Source organism: Echeneis naucrates, chromosome 12 (assembly GCF_900963305.1).
Source record: "Echeneis naucrates chromosome 12, fEcheNa1.1, whole genome shotgun sequence".
NCBI lineage: Eukaryota > Metazoa > Chordata > Actinopteri > Carangiformes > Echeneidae > Echeneis > Echeneis naucrates.
In genome coordinates, this window is record NC_042522.1 from 1054845 (window position 1) to 1073381 (window position 18537).

At 38.0% G+C, this 18537-nt stretch overlaps 1 protein-coding gene across 1 annotated transcript in view; it reads right to left on the bottom strand.

Moving 5' to 3' along the window:
• dcc (DCC netrin 1 receptor) overlaps positions 1 to 18537 on the bottom strand; it is a 193744-nt gene that overhangs the window by 93068 nt on the left and 82139 nt on the right. The window contains exon 8 of the mRNA XM_029516393.1: positions 4543 to 4702. Coding sequence (XP_029372253.1) covers positions 4543 to 4702 — 160 coding nt within the window. The remainder of the gene's footprint in view (positions 1 to 4542; positions 4703 to 18537) is intronic.

Below are 18537 nucleotides of genomic sequence, written 5' to 3' on the forward strand. Positions count from 1 at the left end.
TGTGTGGTACAGTCTGTGAGTCACATTAGAGCCACATATAGAGTGCTTTCTGGTCTATTTTCCTCAAAATTATAATTTAAAACATGGACATCAGTAAATATGTTGTCTTGAAACTAGAGACTGGAACTGTGAACTAATTGGTCTCAGTAAATGTTTATTGAAATAATAGATCAAGTGTGAACACCTTAGACTCTCAATTCAGTTTTCTTATAATAACCAGTGGAGTCATTTCCTGATGGTCATTAAATAAAATGAAAACTGAAGGATTTTCACTTTTAGCTTCACACACTGTGTCCACATTCATGTAAAGCCTATACTTACAAGTGCTTTCTTTATATATTTATTTGATTGCATTTGAGCCTAATTCTTTAAAACTGGGAGTTCATGCGTTGCAAACAGAAATAAAAGATAAGTTACTTCTATTTTCAAACAGTGCAGATAATCTGTGCTCTAATCAGGTGTTATATACGCAATCACTTGGTGACTGCAAATAATCCTGAGAGTACAGCACCTCTGCAATCTTTCACTCCTTAACTAATAGCCAAATAACTTGTTCACTTGTCAAATTTCAGATGAAAACATTTCTTGAACTATTTCTCAATTCACTACTTTGTTTTACACATAACATCTTTTATTTTAGCCCTTGACAGAGCCAGTGTTACAGAGTCTTTAACCCATTTAAGAAATTTGCATGTACAGGTTCCACACAGGTTCTAAGTACACTAGAATAGAAAAAGAACAATAATAAGTCTTAAAACCAGGGTGCTTATTTGCATTTTAGCACTTCCAGTTCCATCATTGCAAGGATTTTTGATGAATGAGCTAAAGTCTGTGTTAACACGAGCTAAAGAGTTTCATGCTTTGTTCTGGAACATAAAATCCCTCAGTAAAAACCCTATTCCGGATTCCTTTCTTCTCTTTCTGTTGGAAACAGAACAGCAGCAGCAATTTAGACCCAAAAGTTAACAAATTATTAAAGGTGAGTGAATTTCAAAGGGTTTGTGAATCTTTTTTTCCTCTGAACTATCCTGTGGAAGGCAGACAGGGTGAGTTGGATGTGAAGTTAACCAGCAGGTCTGTCCTTGTCACAGTGTGAATTCTGTCCAAAGGTCACCATCTAAGGTCAGTGTGATCTGTCTGAGAGAGAGAGAGACTTCTTCTTTATTTCTTTGTGTTTTTGTAATTTCTATTTTGTTTGTCTAGAAGGTTCAGGAGCTACAGAGGGTCGCGCACTAATCGGAAGGAATAGGTGATTCTGATTCTGAGTCTCTCCTCCTGTCCACAAATACAAGTGTCCTTGGGCAAGATACTGAACATCATATTGGCAGTGATGTGTCATCATTTAGTGAATGTGCATGTTTTGCATCATGAACATATCAAATGTTTCCATATCTAGGTTAATGAGAAGGAAACATGAGTTCTGTATACCATACTTGTGTCATTGGACTAAATCTATTGCCTGGCAAAACTACCAGACCATTCTTCACAACTGTTGATTGTGTTCAGCCAGGGGTTACAAGTGTGCCTCAAAATTACATTTGTGAAGTCCGAAATACAACTACGAAACAAAGCATGCACATTTGTTAAAAACCCCGTGAGACTTCATTCATGATGAGACTGTTCTGACTCCATAGGTTTTAGACCTTAAAAGTGACTGAATATACTTTGGATCCTATCCAATTTGTATACAGGTCTCACAGAGGGGACACAACAGTGGCATAGTGATTAGCACTGTTGCTTCACACCAAGAACGTTGTGGATTTGATTCTTGGGCCTTTCTGTATGGAGTTTGCGTGGGTTGAATTTTAGACTTTTAAACTAACAGGTGAAAGTAAATTGTGTCATCTCTGACCTAAAGTGCACATCCACTAGGTCATCGCAAGGCTGTGTTTTGTCACCACTATTATTTATCTTTTACAAAAACACATGCCAAGGTACACATCACAACATATTCATTATTAAATAAGAATAGAAAAATTAGTCCAGCCATGGCTGAGTGATTGATGATTTTGTACATGTTTTTATATGGCTGTTTGTATACAGTCTTCAGTCCATCTCAACAATTTTAAAAAGAGATTATATTGCCATAACCCACATTCAGGCATTTTTATCCAAAGTCAAATTGTTGAAGTTGTGCAATCTTGCAAATATCTGTTACTTATGATAAACTGACTTTGAGTCCAACTGAAAAGCTGTGCATGTGAAAGGTTAACAGCACTTGCAGTGTTTAACACAACTGTTGCACTTTCATATTGACCAAACTATAATTACTAAATTTTACCATGCTTTTATTAAAACAGTGCTCTCTTTGGTCTCATAATTTGGTTGCATGTCTTTCAAGGAGAGGAATGCCTTGAATCAAATAATAATGGTCCTCTCGACTGATTAGTGAGTGTCAACTTTTCCCAGCATCCTTATATTCCAGACAGTTACATTGGCATTATTGTGGTTCGTGCTGTTGCGTCACAACAAGAAGGTCACGAGTTTGTTTCCACTATGCCATTATCCTGCCATGCTGCCCACTATTTAGTTGTAATATTTAATTTCTGTCATCATTCTGTGTCATTTTTTAGTTTTCATTTGCGCTCAGTATGTCCTAGTGGTGTTGCCGTTGTCAGGAAGTAATTTACTGTTGCTGAGCTGAATACACGTGCCATTCCCATCTCCTTATTGAGCTGTGAAAAATGTTGATCTGTGAGTATTTATGGTTATTATGTATCATCTACTTAAGAGAGATACTGTACATATTTGGTTTTATTAGTTGTCATTTCACACATGCCAGAAAAGCGTCACATAAATCCGCTGATGCTAATCGCTAGCACATCAGAACTACCATCGAGCTACTGCATTTATTTACATGCATTCTATTTGAATGCATGTAGAGTTTCTTTCCGTATGTTCAGTTTTCAGTGATTAAAAGTAACTCAATGGCAGTCTTAATTAAATGATTTTTTTATGTATAGTCCCTAAATATTGCAGAGCCTTCCAGTGTAATGTATTCGCCGGTTCCTAATATTTTCATAACAGCCAAATTTTGATTATTTATATAAAATTATTTCTTCCTCTTTGCTCAGAAAGTTGTTACCAGTGGAAAGTTTTCTCTCAGTGTCTCTTCGTCTCCCTCCCTCCTCTCTTGTTTTCTGCAAGTTATTAGTGATGACAATACCCATCACTGTATTTTTCTCAAAGTCATTAGAACTGACAAAACCTGTGCCTCTGTGAGCCATTAGGACTGGTAGTGTTTCTATCATACTATTTCATGATTAAACCTCAGTGAGATTTGTCCAGTGTATGGTTCTTAGTCCTAAAGCACTGCAAGCAACTTAGTCCCAGATAGTACCAAAGCTTGAAAGGGTAGATGTGAAAGCCTTCAGCTGTAGCCCGACTGTCAGAGGTTACCATTTAACATCAGTAGGGAGATTCGCCAATATGTCACCCAAACATTTTCCATGAGACATTCAGGACTTCTGTGTGCAGCTGAGTTGTAATTATAGCAAAGAATGTTTGTCTTTGTCACTGTTCACAACTTTACACCATGAAGCCCGTCCCTTTAAAACCAAACTGCATGAAGCTTCAGATCCGTCCACAATTTATCTTCATCTATTTTTTCGGCAACAATAATAGCATGGCTCTATGGAAGCAAAGCCTAGAGCACTTTGGTCCAGATTTACACGTCTCAGTCTTCAAGGATTTTTTGTGAATATTATATTTTTAATGTATAGTCCCTAAATATTGCAGAGCCTTCCAATGTAATGTATTCGCCACTTCCTAATATTTTCATAACAGCCAAATTTTGATTATTTATATAAAATCAATTCTTCCTCTTTGCTCAGAAAGTTGTTACCAGTGGCGAGTTGTGGTTTAAGAGCAGCAAAGAAGAACTGATTTGATTGTGTAATGTTGGTATGACTACAAAATGATAGCAAATGTCCTTGCGCAATATCTCTGGTATTTGCTGATATTTGAAAAAATATCAATATTTGCTGAAAGTGGATCAGTTAATGGTTATCTAATCTTAAAAAATTAAGAACAACTTAAAAACGTCCTAACAAGCACCTTTAGGTACTTTCTGAAGCCACCATATTATTACTAATTTAAAAACACAGCTGTTCATGCATAGTTAAAGAGCTTAATATTTAGGGTGTACATTTAAAGGTCAAAAGAGTTTTTTTCAGAAGTCAGGACCATCGCTTTGAACCAGTCAAGACATAAAACCATCTCTTCTTCTATACTTACACATGGGCCAATGCATTCATAATCCAATAATCCAAGTGTCCATCAACTGTCTTTAGTCAGCATTACAGATTTTTGGTTTTAAAACCCCCAAAACAACAACTCCACTTTTGAATCTCATCATTGCTCTTGGTATAGTGATCATCTACTATGATCACCTTCTGAGATAGTTCTATTTTCATCAGAGGCCCAAAAACAGTAAATTATCTGTAACCTCTGAAACATCTGAATAAGAAAATCACTCAGATTGTGAGCCCAGAGGAACTATTCAGACACCAATTGGACAAAGCAAAAAAAACCCTGTCTTACCTCTCGACACCATCCTGGGAAAAATAAATGCCATAGGTCTGCACAACTCCTCCAGTCTCCTCTGGGGGACGCCAGCTGAGTCGGACAAATCGGCTGGACACTAGGACAGGGACCAAGTCGCGGGGGGCAGAGGGAAGGACAACGCCTGGGCTTGGGGACACTGGTGGGGGATCAGAGGAGGAGGAATAAGTCAAAGGGATGCCTGAGGGAGCAGGAGGAGGGTGAGGAGGAGGAGGAGTGTGGGCAGATCTAAAGTGAGTGGCTGTGGCCTCTGTTAACAGTTCATTGAGGGGAAAGGAAAGGAGGGAAGGGTGGAGGGAGGGTACAAGGACAAAGGATGACAGGGGGGTGTGCATGGGCGAGCAAAGGAGGTGAAGCAAAGGAAGAATGGAAGGAGCAAATGGCGAATGAGAGGAACCAATAAGTAACAGAAAAGATGAGGAAAGGACAAGAAGGAAGAAAAGGAGGAAGAAGAGTGGTAAAAAAAGATCACAGGCAGGAAGAAAAAGTGGCAGATCATCTGAAAAGTTGGGTTATCAGTTAAGTGACATCAATCATCTGAAAGTAAGATATGACTGACAGCTCAGCTTCAGTGGTCTCTCATTTCAAATACTATACATATTTGATATTCTTCAATAATTTTTGATTTTGCTTCTTTCAGAGGCTAGAGTGGGTTTTGGAATAACTGTTTTTAGTCATATAGACTCATATAACAGTCTATTCTGATTCTAGAATGTGAGCAGTTCCTGATTAAGTGAAGACACAACAATGAAAGATACAAGGGCTTCAATTCCTGACTCTCCTAACCAATGATGAGGTAGTGAGATTGTATCTGGAAAGTCATCAGTTTTTTATTTAGCTTGGCTTTATAATTTTTCTTTGTTACATTTAGTCCGGATTACGTGCATGCACCAGTATCTGTAGGTGGAGCTGGCAGCAACAGCAACCTCACTACTAAGCAAGTTTACTGACCAAACCAGATTTTGTTGATCATGCATGTAGTAGACCTCTGTCAAGAATCACAAAGGGTCACAGTCTTTCTGATACAGATTAAACATCCAAGTAAAGATTGCATGAGTGCCAAATACATTAGCTGTCACTCAGTAGCACATATTTAAAACCAGAAATAAAGAATCATTTTGTGAATGTCTGAAAAACATAGGAAAGCTTCAAACTAAAAAATCCTTCTGACAGCTCTACAGTGTTAATGTTTTCCTGAGTATGCAGAAATATGTACTGGTATTTAAAACACTGATGGGCAAAACTCTTTATAAAAATAATTTTATAAAGAGTTTGGTCTAGACCTGCTCTATATGTAAAGTAACTTTGTTATGATTTGGCGCTATAAAAATTAAATAATAAATCCGATAAATGAATTAAAATAACAGTAATAATAAAATTTTAAAATGACTGACCTGCTAAATTATTTAGTAAGAAAACAATTAAAGAAATATTCCAACCAACAATACAGGTTAGAAAAAAAACAACAGCAAACAAACAAGACTACAACCTACAATCTTACAACCAAAACAAACTACAGATTTATTTCAAACTACCTAACTACAAAGCAAGTCTTTTACCCTACCTTGACAACCAGAGAACAACCAGTGTGGTGCTGGAGTTGTTAGATGGTCTAACTCAGGGGTTGGCAACCCGCGGCTCTTTCATCCTTATACTGCAGCTCTGAGTGGCTTGGGAAAATAAATTACTAAAAAAAAAACAAAACTAAGTATTTAATTGAAGTGTATCTTATTTGTGTTAGTTCTTTCATATTTTAGTTCTAAATTGGAAGATTATTGTGATCTTGACATATTAGAATAAATATATTTTATTGTTTTTCGTCGCTCAAAATAAACGTCATGCTCGCGAAAACCCGTATACCCGCCAAAACGTCGTCCATTTGTCGCGACTTTCAACCCCAGCAAGGCCAAGTATGGAGAAATGTAAGAAAAGAAAAATATCTGAAGAAAATAGAACATTCAATGATACCTGGGCAGATTCATTTGCATTTACCTCTGATGAGAGTGGCCTACCAGTACCAGTACCAGCAGCTATTCTCCACCATGAACTACATTAAAAACAAACACCGCTCACGCCTCACAGATGACAGCTTACTGTCCTGCGTAAAGATGAGTGACTTCGTACAGCCCCGATTTGCAGACGCTGTGCGCAGAGGTTCAGGAGCAGAAGTCCCATTAACCAGGTAAAATAAATATTTATGCAGATATTTTGCAAATATTTATTTTTCATTGTTTAGTGACACAGTGCTTTTTTCCCCAATTTATTTTTTAAATTCAGGTCAAGGCTCCGCTACATGCTCTGAAAGCCCAAAGGCGATATAAGGATGACGGCTCACGGCATTTTTTTGCTTTTGTTTGCTACATGGATAATTTAAGTTCAGCTTTTTAATTTATTTGAAAGAGACATTCAGACATTGTATTATTTTTTCAAGAATTCAAAATGTTCAAAATGTGTTCATTACATAGATAAAATTTAATTTTCTCTGTAGCACTTCGTGGATTTCATAAGCAACACACTTTAGTTGTTTATACAAAGTGTAAAGGTAAGAAAAAGCAATATGTACAGTGTTATCTTCATTTTAGATAAGATGATAGCCCATCTTCAAAAGGGTAGTCAAAGCACTAATAAGTGTACGGCTGGGGTGAACCCCGAAGCATGAAAGGGAAGTTGTTGTTGTTGTTTTTTTAAATATTTTTTCTTTCTATTTAATAAATGCGTTCATAAATAAATTCATTTTAGATGTCAAAAAGTATTTGTGGCTCCCAGTGTTTTCTTTTCCGTGGAAACCGGATCAAATGGCTCTTTCGGTGTTAAAGGTTGCCGACCCCTGGTCTAACTGCTCCTGTTCCTCCTGGTTTATTCTGCCACTGAAGTTTTAACCCAGTACCGTCATGTGATATCATACTCAACCTATCAAAAGTAGTCATGTCTCATGTGGTAATCTTTAAAATAAAAAACTATTGATTGACACTATTAAAATCCAGTGGCTGTACCTGGACTGTAGTTGGGAAGAACAATGAAGATGCAGGCTATCTTCTTTGAGTTAACATAACTGTATGATAAAAAAGAATGTTTTAACTTTTTTTTGTGTGTAAATTAGATAAATAATTATTAGGTAGCAACAAAGGAAGAAATTACACTACCATATAGTTGGGAGGTAGCAAGGCACTGAAGTGTGAAGAAAAGAAAAGGAGGAACCAAAGGCTTTGGTCTGCGTGTGGACAGAAGCTAATGCTAGGATACTGTTGTGTTCAAGCTATTTTAGACTGGCCAATTCAGTCAAGCACCCAAAGAAATGAAGATACAGAGTCTTTTGGTATCTAATTTCCAAATTTTCTTTTTGTAAGAACATTAAGGTAAATTCAGAGTTTGTGTTTCTGATGACTACCAATGCTAGCCAACACAGTCAGTGTACAAAAGTAATGGAAATAGTTCATGTATGCCAAAATTATTTAACTGTTCCGAAAAGTAGAAATTCTCACATTTATATACACAAGTTTATTGTTTGTTTGTTTTTTTCCTTAGTGTCATTGGTTAATAATTACCAATGTAAAAATTCCCAGTTACAACAGAAGGCAGCATGAAATGTGATTACTGAAAAGAAAAGTGCCTGTGATAATGAATAGGCAAGATGTGTATTTGACTACACTTTTTGCTTCCCCTTTTCAGACAGCATTTGTATAACTAAAATGTCTCCCAGGAGAACCCTAACTCTGTGTCTAAGAGACATAAAAGGCTGCACAAAGCGTAAGTAACTTACTTTCCACAAGATAAATAATAGAGTCAGACACCACAGAAAAAATCCTAGAAAACAATTTGAATAAGTGTTGAAAATTACACTGCAGTGTGTGCTTCGACAAATGATACCTATGTGTAACACCAAAATGCACACATACAGCCTCTATGCTTTTTTTCATCATTGTGTCCATTTTCTACAAGCTTCTCTGCATTTATATTGTTTCTGCAGGTTGAATGATTTCAGGGGGAGTTTGCTTTCAGCTCTGAGGATTTTACTGTCAAGATTTCTGATTTTAGTTCAGTTTTTATTTTCTCTGTATGTGAATGTTTTTAAGGAAATATGCAATTGAGAATCACAGTACATACATAAATGGACAAAACATTGATATTCAAAAATCTACACATCAGGACGATATAATATATTAAGGTAGCTTTTTGACAATTTTGAACTAACTGCATGTGACTCATTGGCGCAAACACATTTTTCCAAGTTTGACCAGGTGGCAAACTTGAATGAAAGTATGAAACTGAATACTTTTGACAATAGCTGGACCTTGACAAGCAGTGAGGGAGGCATCATGTTATGGATGTTTCCACATGAGTATTGATGATAAACCCATTGGAACAGCTGCAACTTACTGATGATTAGTGCTGCTGTCATAGCACGTTCCTTCCCAATTCTTCTTTTGTCTTTTCATGGTTCAAGTGGAACCATCAAAATTGCAAAAATCTTGACTATTTCTTTCCAAAAACACTGTTTCACACGGTTTCATTAAAAGAATAAAAACAGGATACAACTTGGACCGCAATGGCCCAATTTACAAACTGGCAGCTAGCAAGTGATGTAGGCTGAGTTGACACTCGAGGCTTCTCCAGTTGGCAGAGCAGTTGAAGCTACAGTAACAATGACATTAAAACTTTCATAAATTACTATTTGCACTGTTTGACATTAGAAGCACTGGAACCTTATAATTAGTCTACTAGAGCTGCAATGAGGGGAAATTTTGATTTCAGTAAAATTGTTCTTTTGTTTTGATAGAGTTTAAGGCCTTAATTCAGCTAACTGTTAATGGTGTATCTGTGGCCACAACAAGTATGAATACAAACTGTTCACACACCTGTGTGTGTGTGTGTGTGTGTCTGCGTGCAAACAATGTGTGAGAAGCTGCCATCTGCAGTGAAAACATGGACTGAAATTTCTTTGATTTGGGTATACTCTTAATGAACAAGTGGACCAGATTTGCAAAGGAAGCGCTGACATGGTACCCTGAACACGGGTATGAATGGACAGACTGATGTTCTGATCCACATGGTAAAAGTAGGGTTGTTCATGGGAACTATTTTACAAAGTGGATGGGATGTGCCACACCCTGGCTGGAGGAAATGAGGGCTAATTTTATGTTGTGCTGAAGTTGAAGTTGGGCTACTGGCCTGTATTTAGGCAATCGTGTTGAGCCCCCAACTACAAAGCTACACACCCCTAAAAATTTATTATTGTTAGCTGCCACTGATATTAAGAATGAAAACTTTTACAACTGAGTCCATTAATCCGCCATTTGTTATTTGCTACCGCTTCACCTCACTGGTAAAAATGTCAAAACAACAACAACATATGTATGTAAAATAGCAGACAATAGCAGATCTCTTCATTTCCATTTTGTTTCTAATATTCTCCATCCCTCCATCTTTTGTAATCTTTATTTATGCAGCCGAAGACTTTTTAACTTGTTCACTCACTTCAGCTTCACCTTTCTCTCTCTCTCTCTCTCTGCACCCAGTTTCAGGGCTCATTTCAGCCAGCTGCTGTTAAAAATGGCCATACAATACACACACACACACACCTCCTCTTTGCTCTCTAGTTTTGAATTCCTCCAAATTTATTCCAATAAATCTCCACTGTTGCAGGTGAGTGAGTAAAATTTCAAACATTTTAAGTGAGGGTAAGTGCATGTGTTTGTGTGTGTGTGTGTTTGCACTATGTGACCTGACTGACCTGAAGGTGGAAATCTAGATTAAATGCTGAGAGTTGGATAAGGGCATGCAGACATTACATGTGAGTATGGGAGCACTTGTTTTTGCCATTATTTCCATATACTTTTTTTTTCTTACTAATTAAAATTGCATTTGTCCAGCCAACCAAGTAAATAAATGTGTGCCAATAACATGGCACACATGTCATAAACATATGAAGATGTCATGTTGTTGTTGAAGATGGATTTTCTTTCTTTAGTCTTGTAATTCACTAAACTAAACCCATCCCAGACCCATCTCTGTCTTGGACACACAGAGACTAATATCTATCTATCTCAGGGCAAACAAACAACAAAATGATTTACATAAACCGTGCCCTATTGCTTTACAGCTCCACTGGCACAGTGAGGCATGGAGTGTATTAGTGTGTGTGTGTGTGTGTTCTAATTTGTTGTGAAAGCTCCTGGCTTTGACATTGCTAATGACAGTGTGTCCGAGATTGCTGCAATTTACTGTGAAAGCTGAGTGTATACATTAATTTACCCTGAAAGCTGTATGTGCTGCTCTCTGTCTATGTGTGTTTGTGTTTGTGTTTGTGTGTATAATTTCCTGTAAAAGGTCAGTGTACGGCGCAGTAATTCCAGGTGTTTTTCTTTGTGTTATGACTCTTAAAGCAGTATGTGCAGGGCACGGCAAACTTTGAGACAGCCAAACACGCACTGAGGTGACCTTATAGAATGATCATCCTGTGATAGTGCCTATGCCTGAGTATAAACACATTTGTCCTTACATTTATCACAACACCACATATTTAAAGTCCCACATAACAACCACAAAGAGAGTTTACAATAGTATTCGTATATCTGCATTTGTAACTTTTAACTGTTAAGCTAACTTATAACATTTGACTAAATGCTCATAAATGTGTGAGTTTATCATTTGCTTTGAGCTATATCTTATTTGGCTGAAAGACTAGAGAGTATACTCCATCACCCAATAATATATCACATGTGGAGACACAGGCCTAGATGCCAGCAGCTATGTGTATTTCATTGCAACAGGACACTGATGTGTCTATGATTTGACAAGTAAGACCATTTCACCTCTATGAACAGAAAGTAAAACCTAATTTAACCACAGGCCTCAGGAAAACAAATGTGTACTTATTGCACACAGAAGGGTGAATCAGTAAAGCGGTCTTACTCAACTGCTCTCAAGTGTAGTAGCATTGTTGTTACTGAAATAAATTCCCTTGACTTGTTTGATCCAGGGCCACAACAATATACGGTATATCACAATAAGGTAAGGCAGCCAAATCAGTCTTAATATAATACATAGCAATATTCTGAGTTAAGGAGGGAGAAATAACACCAGCTAGACATGAAGTAACAAAAATCAAGATTCACCAAGACAAGTCTCTTCCACTAAGCTCTTATAAAACAGGTGTCATGTCACTAACTTGCTGCAGCAAATACGTGTAATGCCAGCCAAGTTATTTATTTTTGCCAACATAATCACATATCTAGTAAAAGCATACTTGCAAATGCAAAACACTCACAGACAATATTTTATCACTGAGCTATGATGAATTTTTATGGTGCTGTTCACGAAAACACTTGCTCATGGTTCAACAAACGTAATGATTAAATTTTGAAAATATGCACAATTGATTTGAAGCAAGAGACAGTTCATGATTTTATGGCAAAATTTACCAAAAGCAAATGTATGCCAGACCGACATTGCCAAATAAAAAAAAATAAATGCATAAATAAATAAATGAGGCAATAATACATTAATAGGTTGAACCAAAATTGTAAAATAATATTGCATTATTTATCTGATATAATTAGCCTTTTCTTTTGACATTTACCTTTGTAACTTTTAGGTACTTTTAGGTTAATTTTGTATTCCTTTATATTTATATATATACATATATATATATATATATATGTATATATATACATTTACATTCCCCCTATGTTCTTTTCATATTTTCATTATTTCGTGCATACAGAAATACATGAATAAGTGAAATGCAAATTAGAGGGCTGTTCAAAGTCCGTCATGGGATAAACTTTTTGCCAATTGGTTGACCCTGGCCCTGTCGTGACTAAAGGCAAGATTTAATTCAGTTTCAGAACACTTCAGACTGTTTCAGTTAATGCCAAAGATAGACAGATCATAGACAGATCAGACAGACAGACAGACAGACATAGCAGATCACATTAACCCTGTGTATATACATGCACTGATTCAGTACATTAGGGTTATTGTGGTAGCAGGACAAGCTGAGATGATCGGACACATCCTTCAAATGAGGGTAATATCTGTGTCCGGTGAGTCTGTGTACAACACTAACTGACACACCATATTAGTCAGTGTTTCCACACAAACAGGTAAAACTGCCCAAACTGACAATATTATTATCAGCCAGATGAGCAAAGTGTCCGAACTCTCTATCAATTTCCTGAAGGCAACATTGGGTACCTCTGCTGCTGTTGTGAGATCTAGCCTATTGTCCATTTAAGACTACTGCAGTTGGGAGGGCCGCTTGTGCTGACATCAACAAAAAAAGGATTTGTCGGTCAGTTTGTTTTATTAGCCGTGAGGCTCTCAATGTCTTATACTGTTGATATAGATTAAATAAAAGTGAGTTGTGAAGAATTGTGTTTTCCTTCATGACAGTCACTATTATTTCTTAAAACAAAGGTACTTTCCTCATGTGAATTATGCCAAATTCAGACTCCAAGATGTACTCTTGGCCCTTCCCTCTTTGATATTTATACTTATCTTATAAATGAGATATGTGATCATTACTGAAATATCTGGTTCCAGGAGGTGGGGCTGGAACAGGACAAGGTAGAACCATCTTTGTTGTGCAATAAAAAGTCAATAGTAAATGGTTAGCATTGTTGCCTCATAGCAATAAAGTCCTGGGTTTGAATCCCGGGCATGAGGCCTTTCTGTGTCGAATACTGTATGCATCCTGTCACTGTAAAACCCTGCACAGATAAACAGAATAGACTGATTATATATAGCGGGTAAAATAAGTATCGAACCTTTCACCATTTTTCTAGGTAATGTCTGGTTATACTGTGTTTTGCACAATGTTGATGCTCTTTATATTTATGGACACAGTATGTTTAATTGCCTTGTTTTTGAAATGTACTATAAAATAAATGGAATAAATTATCCTTGCCATAATTTTCTGTATTTTGCCGCCACAATTTGTGAATGCCACTCGTGCCACTCATCTGTCAAATCTATAAATGGCGGTGTTGTGAAGATGCTTTCCCCTTTGATCTGCATTTTTAGGACAGGTTTTTTTCCTCTCTCTGTGGGATTTTCCATTTTTGCCTCAAGCGCAATGCATTGTGGGATACTTTCAGTGCACTACATTTTGTCGCAAAAGATTTCGGACACCACGAGAAAACAACAAGCTCACCATATAGTGCACTAATTAGGGATTAGGGAGCGGTTTTGGACACAGCCTTGGACCTTTTCTCTTGTTTGTTAGCAAACTCATGAAGAAAAAATTACTGTATGTGCGTGTTTTTTGATTGCTTATCTGCCTGAGTGTAATGCTGCTCTAGAAAAACTTTAACCAGCTTTAACTCACGTCCTCTCATCTTTTAGCCTCACCCTCTCTTCATATCTTTTCTTTCCAGCAGATGTAACAACTGCACATCTTATCGCACTTTATTTTAATACCTCGTGTTTTGAATAATTTAATGACAACTCCTGGGTCGATTTGATCTAACAATTGGTGACAATTGGTTTTATAGTCTGTGTCGAGTAAGGTGGGTATCAAGTCAGACTTTTATATAAGATATATTAAACAATGTCATATACAGAGTAATAAATGAGTACATTCAGTATGTGAATTGCATACAAAAGCAACTACACAGACTGCACATTTATATAGTGAAGATAATGATTCATCTATCTATCACTTTTTCGTTGCCGGAGGCAATCCCAGCTCACATTGGGCAAGGGCGGGGACACCCTGGACAGGTTGCCAGTCCATCACAGGGCCAACACACAGAAACAGACAGAGACAAACAACCACTCACACTCAGACCTATGGACAATTTAGAGTCACCAGTTAACTTGAATATACTTGTCTTGGGACTGTGGGAGGAAACCCATGCAAACACAGGGGAACATGCAAACTCTGCACAGAAAGGCCCCAGGTCCAGAAACTAGGGCTTTCGAAATTAACGCATTAATCCTGATTAATTTATTTTCATGATTTGTTTTGTTTGTTTTTAACAGAACTAACACGTCTCATAATCCCAAACAAAAAAAACATCTCTGGCGATGCATATTGGGCAGTGTAGTAATGAAGTCTGTCCAAGCAGAGTTACCATAAGTCTCTGTCTGACATGGCAGCTGGTAGTACAGCGCAAAGCCAAGCATTAGAGTGCAGAACTATCCCTTGAACAGGGCTCAAAACCCTGGAGTAAGTTACAATAAAAGGTTTGGGAGTGACACATGCACTTTTATTTTGCATTTGTCAATTAGTATCAATACTATATTTACGTAATCAATAGTCAAACGAGTTGTGAGTATCGATATATCCATACCATGGAATCGATGCCTCCATCACTGGTGGTCAGCTCATTCAGAAGCCCATGAAAAGCCGACATTGCTGCCTCGCAAAGAACTCGCCACTCCAGGTAACATGGTGAATAAGAAGCAATCAGCTCTCCTCTCTGATAAACAAATAAACAACTAAGTCTGCGCTAACCACACTATGCTGTCCTTCTGCCCAATACATTCATTTTGCCATTAATAAAAGTATGTAGACACCGGGAATTACCAACTCTCCTGAAGATGCACAGGCTGCAGTTGTCCAGAGATTCTGAAATGAGTTGCATTGAAAAAAAAACAAAAAATCTACTGTCATGTATTAACAGGCCCTTAGCTGTAATCATTCATAGCCCCAGATATGCAAGGGTCATTTGAAGCCATCCAGAAGTAATTTATCATCAAAGCAGCTGATGTGATAGCACGAGCATGAGACTGCACCAAAAGAAAAAAAGTCCCTGTCTGTCATTGTGTGTTGGCCCTGTCAGGGTACACCCAGGACTGGTCACCTGTCCAGGGTGTACCTTGACCTCCCCCAGTGTGACCTGGGATTGGCTCCAGCACCCCCCGCAACCCGGAAATTGTTAAGCAATAGAAGATGTATGAATGAATGAATAAACAGCAGGATTCATTCAATGTTAACACACACATGCATACACAGCCAGATAGACAAACACTGACAGGCACCTCATTCTTCCTCTTCCTGCTGAGAGGGGAGGACGCTTCATCACAAAGGCGATCGATGTTGGAAGCGACAACACAAAAAGGTATAAACACACACACACATACAGCATGGTGGTACAGTTAAGTGTAAGTAGTGAAGTACAAACTTCTAACCTCTTACTAATCAATAGGCACAGACTTCCCTTCCCCCACCCCTCCAGATCACTCCACCCTAAACACACACATGCACACACGTGGACAGGCACACATGCTATATAGATGACCTTCCACTTTTTCCAATCAATAATGGCCAACATCACAGAAACATCAACGCTGTGGGAGAAGATAAATATTTTCCTCACTCCTTCCACTGCTTCTTCTCTTATTTGTCGATTTTTATGCAGAGCAGGGGAGAGGGTTTTAAGGGTAGAGTGAGGAGGGCAAAAATGTTATTAAGGCAAGGAGTGGGTTCGGAAACCAAATTACAGCAAAACACACTGGCAAGAATACAGAAACAAAGAGAGCCCTAAATAAAGAAGAGTCTCTGGACTGTATCAGCGGGACCAGGGCTATAAGCTATGATTGACTGACTGTCAATGACTAGCTCACAGACTAACTGAGCAAAGAGTTTATAAATAATCTCAGGCTGATCTTAAATCGTTGCTGGAGCCAGTCCCTGCTCACACTGCGTGAGAGTACACTCTGGACAGACACCAGTCCATCACAACAAACAGAGACAAACTACCACTCACACGATTTACAGTCACCAGTTAACCCAAACATGCATGTCTTTGGACAGTGGGGGGAAACCAGAGTACCTGAAACAAACCTATGTAAATATGGGGCATGACATGCACAGAAAGACCCCAGGCCAGGAACCGAACCCATGACCATTTTGTTGTGGGGTAACAACACTAACCACAATGCCGCAGTGCTGTCCCTGCAATGGCTACTTAATCTTTTAAAAATCTATTCCATGTGATTGTTCTTTTGTTGCTCCTAAACTCAAATCAGTTAAACTAAATGGCATCTATGTTGATGTATCCCCCTATGCTTTTAATATGAAACACTCCAAAAGTGTTCTGCTGTATTATTTTTTTGACACCGAAGATGCCCTGGAAGAATGTAATTTTTGTACATCAGAAGAACTGATCAAATCCTCTTTTTATCTCAAATTGATGCATCAGCCTCAGACACAGTGACAGTTACTGGATCTGAAGAGTTAAAATTCAAATATTTATATACCGCATGCTATATTATTTATTTATTTATCAACGTGAGCTCATCCAGATTGAAACAGACTGAGTATGTTGTGTGTCTCCTGTAGTACTGTTGTTTGTGTGACATGATTTTCTGGGGTTTGTCTGATTCTCAGTTTTCTAGCAAAAGGCATGACATCCAAATCAAAGTTTTGTGACAAATTTATTTATATAAACTCTTTCTAATGACTCTTTCTAATCAACATATAAATATAGGGGAGACTGGGTATGGCTGTAACACGGGGAGAGTTGTAACACCACCATTTCCATCAAACAGTTAAGAGATATGAGTCATTTGATCATTTCAGCATTTTCCCACTTCATATCCAAATTTGCATGGTGGTTGTCAAGGCTGGGAACAGGTGCATAAAGATTTAATTGATAAAAAACAGATGTTGAAGTAAGAAAGACATTTTTTTGACCAAAACAAACATTTTGTTTTGTACTTGCACAATTGCAGATAAAGTCATATGACTTACAGTAGATCAGTGCTTATCAAATAGTGGGGCGCGCCCCCGATGGCAGGGGGTGTGTGTGTTACCGTGCGGAACATACTTTTTTTGCCATACTAGAATAAAGTGTAATTGCACACCCACTACAGTAGGTGGCAGTGGCGCTCTCATTGTCAGAGTGTGCGCAGGGAGTATTAGTAGGATTTTTATGCACCGTTACAGACGAAAGAACAATGTTCAAGTTATTCAAGTTATTCTTTGTTGTAAGTTGATCTATATTCTTTTCTTTTTTCTTTATTTGTTTTATTTAATGATAATAAGAATACAACGTTATGCAGAGGTGTACTAACAATTTTATAGACAAATGATACTATTTATAGTCGCGGCGGCAACTGTGTGTATGTGAGGGTGGTGGTGAAATATTTTCTTCTTCTTAGGGGGGGCGTAACAGAAAATAATTGAGAAGTACTGCAGTAGATCAACTTGAAGCTTCCCAGGCAAAATATGATTTATTTTCCCCCTGCTAATTTCAAATCACTATGCCAATACAGTTAGCTCAACAACAACTAACATGGTTGAGGTGGGTTGTAACATATATTTTAACAGTTTTACAACCATCCTTTAACATAAACCTAAGAAAAGATGCTTGATTTTAATCATTTTACAACATGCCTAGGCAGTGGAAAGGGAGGTGTGCCTGCTGATGTACCCACCGACATATCAATAACCATGTTTCTCCGAAGTCCCTGTTTCTCCCAGTTCCTCTCCTCTCTCTCCTTGTCCTCATTCTGCAGGTGGTGAATCATCACCATCCCATGTTCCTGCAACGCCTGCTGCTCCCATATCTTCATGAATTCCATAAAGCATCCTTTCTATGAACTTCATTCAGAATCATGGTCCTCCCTGCACCTGTTTTGAATATCCCCTCACCTGCTCTCATTCTCTCACTACTCTCTACAACGTTGCCCACAACACCCCATGTCTCCTTCTCCCACCCTCCCTCTCTCAACCCAACTGGTCGAGGCAGATGGCGGCCCCCCCCGAGCCTGATTCTGCCCGAGGTTTCTGCCTCTTAAAGGAAGTTTTTCCTTGCCACTGTCACCAAGTGCTTGCTCATCAGGGGATCTGTTGGGTCTCTTTAAATCCTTTCATAAATAGTTTGGTCTAGACCTGCTTTATACGTGAAGTGCCGTGAAATAACTTTGTTATGATTTGGTGCTATACAAATAAATCAGATTTGATTGGATTTGATGTAAAAAAAAAAACATCTTATGAGGCCACTAAGAAGGACAAGTCAGTCA